This window comes from Schistocerca cancellata, chromosome 10, assembly GCF_023864275.1.
Source record: "Schistocerca cancellata isolate TAMUIC-IGC-003103 chromosome 10, iqSchCanc2.1, whole genome shotgun sequence".
Lineage (NCBI taxonomy): Eukaryota > Metazoa > Arthropoda > Insecta > Orthoptera > Acrididae > Schistocerca > Schistocerca cancellata.
The window spans coordinates 17,429,508-17,444,248 of record NC_064635.1 but is presented as its reverse complement, the minus strand read 5'-3'; the positions used below and the strand labels follow the sequence as shown (position 1 = coordinate 17,444,248).

The following is a 14,741-nucleotide window of genomic DNA, read 5'->3' as shown; positions in this document are numbered from 1 at the left end:
TACTTCCGTCCGCTTTCAAAACACCGTCTCCACATCTTACTGGATACAACCAGTACGTAACGGACTTTCTTCTTCGACATCTTAGCGAAATAGAGACCTTCTTTTCCGAAATCGAAATATTTATATCTTTTGGGAAACGAAAGAAATTCCGACGATTATGTCAGTATGTAATTAGTTCTGCCAGGTATAAATATAGATCCCTATGTCTGTACTGTAGCTTCCTTACACGCTTACTGATTGCGATAGAAACAGTCCATCGCCATGGGAGTAACAAGAAAGGAACGCTGTGAAGAGAATGCGAATGTACGCTAATCCTTTCTTTTTGATCGCTGCATTTGTACCTACTTCAATTACTACAATTGCATGCCCAAAAGGCAATAAGGAAAGAAGAAATGGGTATGTGAATATTTCAAAAGAAGAACGACATACTCCATATTAATTTACTCTCTAAAATCCGATATCTTTTGCGGCGAAACATTAGTTAATAAAGTGTAGCGGGACAATGTTCAACACATGACTGAAAGTACGTTCATAAACAGAGATAAGAACATCTATGATTGACATGTCATCTAAAGTCGAGGTACAATTTTAAAATGTTAGAAATAACGAAATGAAGTAATACAGAATGCTATGCTTCTAACGTATGTTGTTTTTCTACACTGTTTAGCTCCGGTATTTACAGGGTCACAGAGAAAACATCCTAGGTTTTGGAGGGAAAAGCCGTAATTGTAATGATCTCCACTACAACAGAAACAAGAAGCACAACTTGAGGAAAATTAATGTAATGTGTGTTCCAGCTCACAAGCGACATTGAAGCAGATAGTTGCTGTGACTTTTTTTAGTATGGACAGAGGTTATATTCGACAACCGGAATAAATTAATAACCGGCTCCTTTTACCGACCCCCGGTCTCAGATGAAACAGTTGCTGAACATTTCAAATAAAACTCGAGTTACATCGCCAATAGGTACACTACTCACACAGTTACAGTTGGCAGTGACTTCAATCTACCTTCCGTATGTTAACAAAAATACATTTTCAGACGCTACTGTAGATAGAAAACAACTTCCATAATTGTTCTAAATGCTTTTTATAAGATTATTTTGAACAATTAGTTCACGAGGCCACTCAAATTGTAAATGCTTACGAGAACACACTTGACCTCTTAGCCACAAATAATCATGAGCATCACGACGGCTACAGGAATTAGTGAACACACAGCCGTAGCGAGGCTCAATTCCGTAACAAAGAAATTCACCAAAACTAAACGCGACATATATATATTTACAAAAGAAACTAAAAATTCGGTTGACGTCTTTCTAAGAGACAGTCTCCAATCCTTCCAAACTATGTAAGTGAAGACAACATGTGGCTTAAGTTCAAAGAAACAGTATCAACAGCACTCAAGAGATTCATACCAAATAAATTAATATCAGACGGAACTGATCCCCCATGGTATACAAAACACGACAGAAAGCTGCTGCAGGAGCACCGAAAAACGCACGTATAATTTAGACGAGCGCAAAATCTCCAAGATTGGCGAAGTTTTACTGTGGCTCGAAATTTGGCGCGGATTTCAATGCGAGATGCATTTAATAGTTTCCACAGCGAAACTCTCTCTAGACATGTGGCGGAAAATCCAAAGAGATTCTGGTCCTGTGTTAAGAAAACCAGCGGAAAGCCTCAGTAAGCGATGAGGAGGAGGAGGAGGAGGAGGAGGGGGGGGGGAGACAAGGTTCAAATGGCTCTGAGCACTATGGGACTCAACTGCTGAGGTCATCAGTCCCCTAGAACTTAGAACTACTTAAACCTAACTAACCTAAGGACAACACACACATCCATGCCCGAGGCAGGATTCGAACCTGCGACCGTAGCGGTCGCGCGGTTCCAGACTGTAGCGCCTAGAACCGCTCGGCCACCAGCGGCCGGCTACGGGGAGACAAGGGTTGCAACCCTTCGCAGCAGGTAAAATCGTGGCAAATGTCCGGCGTGGCAAATGTCCGGCGTGGCAAATGTCCGGCGTGGCAAATGTCCGGCGTGGCAAATGTCCGGTGTGGCAAATGTCCGGCGTGGCAAAAGTCCGGCGTGGCAAAAGTCCGACGTGGCAAATGTCCACCGTGGCAAATGTCCGCCGTGGCAAATGTCCGCACACCGAGGAGACCCGGCGCACAGGTAGCAGGTGGTCTACAGGGACACCAAACAGGTAGCACACCGCAGTTCAGTACTGCATCGTCACATCACTGCTGTCATACAAGAGTGCAAAACAATCCTGCAACGCATCAGGCAAAAAGCGTGGGATCTACACAAGATCCTACCGATGCTGCAGGAATATTTCTGCAACAACATCATTCGCTAATGAACGATGGGAGCAAATTTTTACTTGCAGATGAAGACAGAGGACCAAATGATAGGATATTGGTGTTCGCCAGAGAAAGGGGAAAATCCTGTTTAACAGACTGCAGTTCGTTCTTTTTCGATGGAACTTTCAAAAGCTCCAGCAAGCAGTTTGGACAGTTATTTACTGTTCATGCCGATATTTCTAGTTCTGAGGAGGAAACAAACACAGTTCCAACCGTGTACGCCTTGCTACCCAATAAAAAGCGAGAAACGTACGATCGCTTTTTCCATGCTGTTGAGAGAAACGTACTTGGATGGAATCCTGCAGCTGTCATGATGGATTTTGAAGCTGCCTGCGAAAGGCAAAGGTCTCGAGTTCGAGTCTCGGTCCGGCACACAGTTTTAATCTACCAGGAAGTTTCATATCAGCGCACACTCCGCTGTAGAGTGAAAATTTCATTCTAGAAACATCCCCCAGGCTGTGGCTAAGCCATGTCTCCGCAATATCCTTTCTTCCAGGAGTGCTGGTTCTTCAAGTTTCTCACGTCAGCTTCTGTGAAGTTTGGAAGGTAGGAGACGAGGTACTGGCAGAATTAAAGCTGTGAGGACGGGGCGTGAGTCGTGCTTGGGTAGCTCAGTCGGTAGAGCACTTGCCCGCGAAAGGCAAAGGTCCCGAGTTCGAGTCTCGGTCCGGCACACAGTTTTAATCTGCCAGGAAGTTTTAGTAACACATTTGTTTCCTGATTTAAAGATTAGTGGCAGAATTGCCGCCTTGTTACTGCCTACAAGGAAAACGAAGAAATTCGTTTTCACATAAGATTGCGTTCCGCTTTGGCTCACATTCCCCTGGACATGTTAGATGATAGGTGGCTATGCATTCAGGAGAGCCCGACATATAATGAAAAACTGCAGGTTTATACGACAATTTTGTTGAACAATGGCTGGATAATGAAGACATGCCAAGAGATATATGGAACTGCGCAGGAAGGCGTCACCGCACCAACAATGTTTCAGAAGGATGGAATCGGAGGATAAATACATTAATTTCGAAGGTTCATCCAAATTTTTAATCCTTAGTAAAAATTCTCAGAGAACACGCAGAATATCATGGGCACCGACTACTTTTAAATCGAGGTGGGAAAAGGAGAAAGAAGTCCGCAATTAAGACAGATGAGATAGTTTCTAAGACCCTTGCAACACTCCAAGTTGACGGCAATATATAATAATTTATTACTTGTGTGGCTTATGCACAGAAACTGCAATAAGAAGGAAATGGCTGAAGCAACAGTAACACTTGTAAACATTTAAAAGGGGTTCAGTTCACGCCAATAGCCCTATTGTAAAAATTGTAAATAAATAATCATCCTGTAAGTACATAAATTGCATTCCTTAACGCTAATTGCTAGCAGGACTCACATTAGACCTCAGTACAGTTTCCTGCGTGGTACGGCAAAATTGAGGTTTATTTCGAAATAATTAAAGAAAAACTTTCTACCGAGAACCAAATTCTTTAGTTGGCTCCTCTTAATATATGGTAAAAGGTTGCCACTCCTCTCATATCATACTTTGGGTGAGGGGTTGAAAGATGGAAAACATTTTCGGTTTCTATAGTTTCTGTAAAATAAATCGTTAAGTATGACGTTCAGTGAAAATTATGCACTAAGTAAGATTAATCAGAACGAAAGTAGCGCGACGTGGGCACAGTCGTCGTTCTTGTAACACAGCTTCACAAGCAGAGCGCGATCCTGCACTGACACAGTCATGGGAAACGTCGCAGACGCGAAAGGAGGGAAACCCATGTAGCTGGCGCGTTTGTACCAACTTCAATGGGTCGAGCGCATGATAGGTGTTTTCATTTATGTATTCTGATACATCTATTGATCAATTTTCACACTTTGTTTTTCTTCTGCCATACGTTTTCCCCCTTCTCCGATAATATTCCGTTGCAATTCGACGTCATTCCGACCAGTGGTGTTATTTCTACTGCACTTTGAAAGTTTAACTTTAATTACACTACTGGCCATTAAAATTGCTCCACCAAGAAGAAATACAGATGATAAATGGATATTCATTAGGCAAATATATTATACTAGAACTGACATGTGATTACATTTTCACGCAATTTGGGTGCATAGACTCTGAGAAATCAGTATGCAGGACAACCACCTCTGGCCGCAATAACGGCCTTAATACGCCTGGGCATTGAGTCAAACAGAGCTTGGATGGCGTGTACAGGTACAGCTGTCCATGCAGCCTCAACACGATACCACAGTTCATGAAGAGTATTGACTGGCGTATTGTGGCGAGCCAGTTAGTCGGCCACCATTGATCAGACGTTTTCAGTTGGTGAGAGATTTGGAGAATGTGGTGGCCAGGACAGCAATCGAACATTTTCTGTATCCAGGAAGGCTGTACAGGATCTGCAGCATGCGGTCGTGCATTATCCTGCTGAAATGTAGGGTTTCGCAGGGATCGAATGAATGGAGAGCCACAGGTCGTACACATCCGAAATGTAACGTCCACTGTTCAAAGTGCGTCAATGCGAACAAGAGGTGACCGAGACGTGTAACCAGTGGCACCCCATACAATCACACCGGGTGATACGCCAGTATGGCGATGACGAATACACGCTTCCAATGTGCGTTCACCGCGATGTCGCCTAACATGGATGCGACCATCTTGATGCTGTAAACAGAACCTGGATTCATCCGAAAAAATGACGTTTTGCCATTCGTGCACCCAGGTTCGTCGTTGAGTACACTATCGCAGGCGCTCCTGTCTGTGATGCAGCGTCTGTGTATAATTGTCAGTGCTAACAGACAAGCAACAAAGCTTGAAATAACAGAGGACCGAGGCGAGTACCTTTGCTAGCAGCGGGACATCGCCTGCAGCGCCTGTTGTGGGCTCGTGGCCATATTCCTTGGACCCTAAATGACTGGAATACCTTGGGATGGTCAAACGAGTTCCGATTTCAATGGTAAGAGCTGATGGTATCTTTCGAGTGTGTCGCAGACCCCACGAAACCATCGACCCCAAGTTGTCAACAAGGTACCGTGTGAGCTGGTGGTGGCTCTCTAATGGTGTGGCCTGAGTTTAAATGAACCGCACCGGGTCCTCTGGTCCAAGTGAACCGCTCACTGGCTGGAAATGGTTCTATTCGGATATTTGGAGACCATTTGCAGACATTCATAGACTTCACATTCCCAAACAGCGATGGAATTTTTATGGATTACAATCCGCTGAGTCACTGGGCCAAAATTGTTCGCGATTGTTTTGCAGAACATTCTGGACCAATCGATCGAATGATTTGGCCACCTAGATCGGCCGACATGAATCTCATCGAACGTTTATGGGACACAGACTTTCACAACTATGGACGGTTACAGAGACACCATGGCGCAGCATTTCTGGAGGGTATTTACAACGATTTGTTGAGTCCCCGCTACACCGACTTGCTGCACTAACGCTGGGCAAAAGGAGCTCCGACACGATATCAGGAGGTATTGCAAGACTTTTGTCTCCTCAGTGTACTATGGCATATTGGCCCCCATAAAACTTGACAATGGCCTTAAGGCGAAATTTGCCATTTGTGCGAGTTTGAATGAAATAAGTACACGTAGGTAACAGAAACTTCAGTGTCCTTCAACAAATATACTCGTATTTATTAACCGCATTTACTCGAATCTAAGCCGCACTTGAATCTAAGCCGCATCTGAAAAATGAGACTCGAAATCAAGGAAAAAAAATTTTCCCGAATCTAAGCCGCACCTGAAATTTGAGACTCGAAATTCAAGGGGAGAGAAAAGTTTTAGACCGCACCTCCAAACCGAAACGAAGTTCGTCCACTGTAACATGAGACACAGTTTAGGTCGAATGGATCTAGATACAGCCACACTAGTTTGGTTCGAGTCGTAAGCTTGTTGAGTTTTAACAAGTAGCCATTGCTATGTGTCAGGCGCTCCGACCGTACTTATAGGTACCCTTCCTTTTTCACGTGCTTCAGCTGGTTTGAATCGATTGCTTATTTTGCTTTGATCTAATAAGTGCCGTTCTCTTTGTTATTGGTGTTTACGTCACTCTAAGCTGAAAATAAATTATTGTACCGTCATGCATTGTTTGTCGCATTCTGATAGTGCGTGTTCACGAACCTGTCGCCGCTCGCGGCATGGCTTGCTTTTGTGCGTGCTACCACGGCTTACAATAAAAAAAAAGAGAGGAATTGTCTCATAAACGAAACAATGGCAAGAGACTGCTATTTTTTGTTACTTACACTGCTGCTTTCTTTGATAATGATCAACAAGAACCATATAACAGATTGCGTATGATAGAAGATGTTCTGAACGAGAGTTTAGCGAAAATTTTTCTCCGTTTGAAAATCTTTGCAGACGCCTCTTTAGTATATTACATTCTGCACAGAAATTAGAGTCATCTCATATTTAAAATTCTCGTCGATTGCCGTGCTTCATTTCTGACTGTATCACTATTCAGCATAAGAATAATCCGAATATAAACATGACATGACATGTATATTCTTCCGCGTTCGGTGTGGTTTCACTCTAGTTTCGTAGTTTATTAGGCAGACAGGATTTAAATGACATAGCAGCAAACATGAAAGAATACATGCCATAATGCTTACATTCTTCTACCTTTTCTTTTAATTTATTTTACTGACGCAGAGGTTTTGGCGCCAATATTTATCTTTGTGCCTGAAAAACATGCCTGTGTAGCGATACATATATTCGACGGCAGAAGTTAGTTGTGGCGGCGCCTACCAATATTTTTCAGAACTTACGCTTACTTTGCACTCGATTCTAAGCCGCAGGCGGCTTTTTGGATTACAAAAACCGGAAAAAAAGTGCGGCTTAAATTCGAGTAAATACGGGTAGTTACTTATTGCTTATTTAGCCTGACGATATTAGCCCTGGCCGGCTGCTGTGGTCGAGTGGTTCTAGGCGCTTAACCCACAACCGAGCTGCTGCTACGGCCACAGGTTCGAATCCTGCATCGGGCATGGATGTGTGTGATGTTCCTACGTTAGTTAGGTTTAAATAGTTATAAGGCTACGGGACTGACAACCTCAGTTCTTCAGTCCCATAGTGCTTAGAGCCATTTGAACCATTTGTTAGCCCTGACCAGGACCAACACGTAGCAAAACAATTACAAAAACATTCATAATAAGAATAAATACTAAAAATAATCATAGTAAAGGTTATTAAGAGCGATATAGTTGGTGATTGAGTGATGATGTTACAGACTTTCAGGGGTTATGGAAGAAGGGAAATGTGTTAATTTTAGGTAAGGACCCTTGTCCAGAAACGAACCGAGTGGAAAGTTATAAACGAAAATCATTCTCGTATCTCTGACAGGTGACCCCTTCTACTGCAAGCTGTTTGCTTTCCGTATTTTAGGAGGAGGCAGTACGGATAAAACAAAGCAAAAAAAAGTCTAGTAAGCATTGGCTGCAAAATGCATGTCTCAAGAGCTATGAACACTCGTTCACTAGAAGATACGTGTTTCTTGTCTAAACTATTTATCGTCCACGTTTCACTTCCATACATAGCTACACTCCATACAAATACTTTCGAAAAGACTCCCTAATACTTACATCAATACTCGATGTTAACAAATTTCATTTCTTCAGAAACGCTTTCTTTGCCATTGCCAGTCTACATTTTATTTCCTCTCTACTTCGACCATCATCAGTCATTTTGCTCCCCAAATAGCAAAACTCCTTTACTACTTAAAAGTGTCTCATTTCCAAATCTAATTCCCTTAGCATCACCCGACTTAATTCGACTACATTCCATTATCCTCGTTTTGCTTTTGTTGATGTTCATCTAATATCCCTCTTTCAAGACACTGTCCATTCCGTTCAACTGCTCTTCCAAGTCCTTTCCTGTTTCTGACAGAATTACAATGTCATCGGCGAACCTCAAAGTTTTTATTTCTTCTCCATGGATTATAATACCTACTCCGAACTTTTCTTTTGTTTCCTTTACTGCTTGCTCAATATACACATTGAATAACATCGGGGAGAGGCTACAACCCTGTCTCACTCCCTTCCCAACCACTGCTTCCGTTTCATGTGCCTCGACTCTTATAATTGCCATCTGTTTTCTGTACAAATTGTAAATAGCCTTTCGCTTCCCGCATTTTACCCCTGCCACCTTCAGAATTCGAAAGAGAGTATTCCAATTTAACATTGTCAAACGCTTTCTCTAAGTCTACAAATGCTAGAAACATAGGTTTACCTTTCCTTAATCTTTCTTCTAAGGTAAGTCATAGGGTCAGTATTGCCTCACGTGTTCCATCATTTCTACGGAATAGAAACTGATCTTCCCCGAGGTCGGCTTCTACCAGTTTTTCCATTCGTCTGTAAAGAATTCGCGTTAGTATTTTGTAGCTGTGACTTATTAAAGTGATAGTTTGGTAATTTTCACATCTGTCAACACCTGCTTTCTTTGGGATTGGAATTATTATATTCTTCCTGAAGTCTGGGGGAATGTCGCCTGTCTCATACATCTTGCTCACCAGATGGTAGAGTTTTGTCAGGACTGGCTCTCCCAAGGCTGTCAGTAGTTCTAATGGAATGTTGTCTATTCCCGGGGCCTTGTTTCGACTCAGGTCTGTCAGTGCACTGTCAAACTCTTCACGCAATATCGTATCTCCCATTTCATCTTCATCTACATCCTCTTCCATTTCCATAATATTGTCCTCAAGAACATCGCCCCTGTATAAACCCTCTATATACTCCTTCCACCTTTCTGCTTTCCCGTATTTGCTTAGAACAGGGTTTCTATCTGAGCTCTTGATATTCATGCAAGTGGTTCTCTTTTCTCCAAAGGTCTCTTTAACTTTCTTGTAGGCAGTATCTATTCTACCCCTCGTGAGATAAGCCTCTACATTCTTACATTTGTCCTCTAGCCATCCCTGCTTAGCCATTTTGCACTTCCTATCGATCTCATTTTTGAGATGTTTGTATTCCTTTTTGCATGCTTCACTTACTGCATTTTTTTTTATTTTCTCCTTTCATCAAATAAATTCAGTATCTCTTCTGTTACCCAAGGATTTCTACTAGCCCTCGTCTTTTTACCTACTTGTTCCTCTGCTGCGTTCAGTAGTTCATTCATCAAATCTACCCATTCTTCTTCTACTGTATTTCTTTCCCCCATTCCTGTCAATTGTTCCCTTATGCTCTCCCTGAAACTCTGTACAACCTCTGGTTCTTTCACTTTATCCAGGTCCCATCTCCTTTAATTCCCACCTTTTTGCAGTTTCTTCAGTTTAAATCTACAGTTCGTAACCAATAGATGTGGTGAGAGTCCACATCTGCCCCTGGAAATGTCTTACAATTTAAAACCTGGTTCCTAAATCTCTGTCTTACCATTATATAATCTATCTGAAACCTTTTAGTATCTCCAGGGTTCTTCCATGTATACAACCTTCTTTCATTATTCTTGAACCAAGTGTTAGCTATGATTAAGTTATGCTCTGTGCAGAATTCTACCAGGCGGCTTCCTCTTTCTTTCCTTAGCCCCAGTCCATATTCACCTACTACGTTTCCTTCTCTTCCTTTTCCTATAGTCGAATTCCAGTCACCCATGACTATTAAATTGTCGTCTCCCTTCACTACCTGAATAGTTTCTTTTATCTCATCATACATTTCATCAATTTCTTCGTCATCTGCAGAGCTAGTTGGCATATAAACTTGTACTACTGTAGTAGGCGTGGGCTTCGTGTCTGCCTTGGCCACAACAATGAGTTCACTATGCTCTTTGTAGTAGCTTACCCGCACTGCTATTTTTTTATTCATTATTAAACCTACTCCTGCATTACCCCTATTTGATTTTGTATTTATAACCCTGTATTCACCTGACCAAAAGTCTTGTTCCTCCTGCCACCGAACTTCACTAATTCCCGCTATATCTCAGCAGTAGTGCTGATCTAAGAAGTGGAAAATAAGCTGAAAACGTGAAGTTTGTGTTATGGAGGGCATTGGACTAGGATGGTCCGTGCAGCTGGATTACCTATACTTCTGTGGTGTAATGGCTCGCACACATATCTAGTTAGCAAGGCACTGACCATGGCACAAATTTTAATTCATTTCTTCACATTCCATTACTAACATTGTAAGAAGCTGATGATCAACATTTGGCTTACTGTTCAACTTCACCCCGAATGTGCGACCGGCGAGTGACAGACAGTCTGTCTGTGTCTCCAGGTTTTCCTCGCCGGAACTGGACTCGCACTTCAACAGGGCGGCGGCGGCGTCGCAGGGTTCGAACCCCGGCGGGCCCCGGCCGGCGGCCCAGACGCTGCACACGTACCGCTTCAAGGTCCCGGACTACGCGACGGAGGACTACTCGCCGGTGACCGGGCGGCCCTCGAGGCCGAAGAGCGGCCCCCAGCGGCGACCCCACCAGGGAGACGACGGGGAGAGCGACGGCGACGACTCGGCGGCCCACTACTCCAGCCCCGGGCTTCGCGTCCACAAGACGGCCTGGTCCTACACCCGCTCCCACTCCTCCACGCGGTGATCCTCCACCGCGCGCTCGCCATCTCTAGTGTCCCCCTGACACTGCACTGAACATAGCCCGAGCTCACCTCTCGACCTCACTTCGTGTCCATTTGGGAAACTGTCTAAGAACAAATACTATTTTAGATACATATTGTTACAGAGCCATCACCATCATCACTAATAATCAGCCAGAGGGTTCCTTGGTAGCAGTTATCGATCCTCATGATTTCTGTTAATCCGTTCACAGCATCGTATCGTGTTTCTCCCATAATCTGCTCCGTACACCACAACTCTGACCTTCCATTCGCTCTGCGCACGCTCACACGTCCCCCTGTTATGGTAATCAGCATTGCCCATATCTCAGAATATGCCTGCAGAACAGTGTTCGTCTAGTCCAGGGGTCTGCAAACTACAAAGAGAGAGAGAGAGAGAGAAAGAAAAAAAAGAAAGAAGCCGGTTAACAGACTAGTTTGGCGAAAACATTTTAGGTAATAAAACTCTTTGCATTTTATTCTACTCACGAGTCTGAGGCAAGTCTTTCAAATGGACGCCACTTCGGCGACTAGCCTTAATAATCAATCATTATGGAAGATGCTGCTTCTTAAGCGAGGTTTCACTTTCTTTACGTATTTCGATTTTCAGATTTTCCTTGTCTCTTCGAATTCAAACTTTGAATTGTGCCACACCTACTAGTACAGCGCATAAAACACTAAAAAACCTCGTGAGACACTCGCAACATAGACACAATCGCGCAACAGAACTATCAAATATATGCTCTGGCTCTGCTACTCGTTACAAGACTGCATAACTAAACTTATTGTTGCGCCGCTTGAAATAGCAATGCGTTGACATACTCTACCTCTGTTACGTCTTGTAGTAATGGTGTTGCTAACAATCATTTTGAGATTTCGTTAACTTTGCAGGACGCTTTCGTGAATATTGTGCAGTGACATACTTTTTTGTCGGTGAAATTCGCCAGAGTAAAATATGCCAGAAATTCGGTCAGGTACGTCCACCAATCAAATAAAAATCGTAGTTCGTTTCAGTGCTGCCTATTCCCACAACCTTAGACTTTTGCGATTTCATATTTCCTTTAGCCTTACACTACGGTGATCGTGGAGTGCTAGGGTGCTTTAATCCCACTAGGTAGATCTTGGCCCTTATGACTTTGTGGAGGAACCAATGTGACCCGCAGACTAAAAAGTTTGGAGACCCCTGGTCTAGTCACATCTTTCCAAAGACTTACCCTCTCCTCCGCTCTTTCAAGTAACTCCCCATTTATCTTGCCAGTCTATTTTATCCCAACTATGCGGCTGTGGCTTCATATCTCAAACGAATTCAACATCGTCTGCTCTACGACTTGTGATGGCCAGTCCCAGTCTTACAGAGTAACATTATTTTCTCCCCAGTACGATTCAGTACCTCGTCACCGAATATCTGGTCTACTCTTCTAATCTTCACAATTTCAAAATCCCTCTATTCTCGTCTTGTTCTAACTGTTTATTGTTCACTTTCCACTCCTTAATAAAATTTTCAGTAAACGCTTCCTAACACTGCCATCCAGGTTAAAATACATCTCTTCATGAGAGCCATCGTTTGTTATTTTACTATCCAAACACGAAAACTCGTGTTCTACTTTCAGTGCGATCATTTCCTGATCGAATACCCCCAGTTTGACTGCACTTAATTATCCTTGCTTTGCTTTTGTTGATGTTCACCTTAAAACCTCACTTCAAGACGCTACTCATTTCATTCACCTAGTCTTCTAGGTGTTTTACCGCCTCTAATAGAAGTGCAGTGCCCCTGGAAAACTTCCTTTAGGCCTGAAACAGTTACACTCTAAGAATTTTCATACTTCTGTGTATAAGTACAGAGTTGTCACTTCCGTTAGGGGCATTTTCTTTTTTATTTCTTCTTGACAAGATTTCTTTGGGATACATCTGACTACTTTATTTCTAGTAGGCAATAATTAACATCTGACTGCTACTTCTTGTGTGCCGTTTGAGTACAGAGCTTCAAGGTACAGTCACGTTGTGGAACATTCATTATGGACCTCGCTCAATCGCTGAATTATACAATTTTACAATAAACCTTGGTGGTAATCGCGCCACTGTAACAACATTTCATCGCAAACTTCACTCATACTTCACTGTGTAAATTGTACGCCATCTGCTCAGGATTAATTCCAATGTTTATCATTTTGTGTATTGTTTGTTATTCAACAATGTTTTGTTATTAAAAGAAATGTTATAATAATATGTATTGTGAATTTTTTTGTTCTTTGCACGTCCGAACACGCGATTCGCCCACAACACATCCTATCCAGTTTCTTATGTGAAGAGACTTCACTTGTTAGCAGTAGCGGAATGCTGCAAGAGGCGGAAACCAGGGTTACTCTTTAACACCAGTGAAATTCAGTTTGTAAATTGAAGGGACAGCGAAGGAAACAAAGGAATGTATCTGTAGATATTGAAGATAATTCTCGTTTACTGTTCCGTCTCAGTCGCACACTTTTTTTAATTGGATTACATGTTTCGATCACTCTGGCTCATCTTCAGATGTAAGTGATTATATCAGAAACCCGTCTTGTCTTCTAAGAACAACACATCAGAGTAGGGTCATCTTCAGATCTAAGTAACCTCATCAGCAACCCGTCAAGAACAAAATATTAGAGTATCCCGATCTCTTGTTCTGAGTAGAGAAGACCGGTTGCCGAAGCAATTCCTTCGATCTGTAGATGATCCAGAGTGTTCGAAACACATAATCGAATTAAAAAGGTATGCAGCTAGGACGGAACAATATATGAGATTTACCTTAAATATCTAGTCGTATACAGTTGCTGAATTCTCTCGAGACGATTGTGTCGACTACAGCGTGAATTTAATCGGATTGGGAGCTAGAGGAACCAGAGAAGCAATAATAGAGAAACCACTAGGTAAGAACGTGACAACATACATAGCTTTCGTAGATGTAGAGAAAGCCTTTGATAATGTTAAATCGGATAAGATGTTTGAGGTACTCAAAAAAGTAGGAATAGACTATAAAGATAGAAAAATGATATGGAACCTGTACAAAAACGAGACAGCAGTTATCCGTGGACGGACAAAACAAGAAGAGGTGCAGACACGGAAAGGTGTCCGACAAGGTTGCGCACTATCCCGTGTTATCTTTAAACTATACACTGAAGAGGCGCTGAAAAAAGTAAGGGAAAATTCACAGACAGGTGTGAATAGATAAGATATGCCGATGATATAGCTGTCCTGGCTGAAAGTGAAGAAGATCTTGTAGTCCTACTGAATAGAATGGATACGTTATGGGGGAAGAAAATAATATGGGAATTAATAAAGCAAAAACAAAAGTAATGGCATGCGACAAAAAAGATCAAGTGAAAGTCCAAGTTCATGTAGGCAATGAACTGCTTGAATAAGATGATAAATTTACTTACATGGGCAGTAATATTACCAGGGATGGAAGGAACAAGGCAGAAGTGAGAAGTAGGATTGCTCAAGCAAAGGCTGCTTTTAACAAGAAGAAAAACATCTTAACATCTAAGAGCATCAGCCTTGAAATCAGGAAAAGATTTTTGAAATCATATGTGTGGAGTGTGGCATGCTATGGGTGTGAAACATGGACTCTCGGGACAGAGGAAGACCAGAAGCTAAATTCTTTTGAAATGTGGTGCCATAGACGCATGCTGAAAATAAAATGTATCGACAAGGTCACAAATGGTTCAAATGGCTCTGAGCACTATGGGACTTAACTTCTGAGGTCATCAGTCCCCTAGAACCTAGAACTACTTAAACCTAACTAACCTAAGGACATCACACACATCCATGCCCGAGGCAGGATTCGAACCTGCGACCGTAGTGGTCGCGCGGTTCCAGACT

At 42.6% G+C, this 14,741-nt stretch overlaps 1 protein-coding gene across 1 annotated transcript in view; it reads left to right on the top strand.

Annotated features, from left to right (window-relative positions):
- LOC126106718 (uncharacterized) overlaps window positions 1-13,053 on the top strand; it is an 87,855-nt gene extending 74,802 nt beyond the window's left edge. Inside the window, exon 7 of the mRNA XM_049913098.1 lies at window positions 10,558-13,053. Coding sequence (XP_049769055.1) covers window positions 10,558-10,873 — 316 coding nt within the window. The 3' untranslated portion in view covers window positions 10,874-13,053. The remainder of the gene's footprint in view (window positions 1-10,557) is intronic.
- The last annotated feature ends 1,688 nt before the right edge of the window (window positions 13,054-14,741 follow it).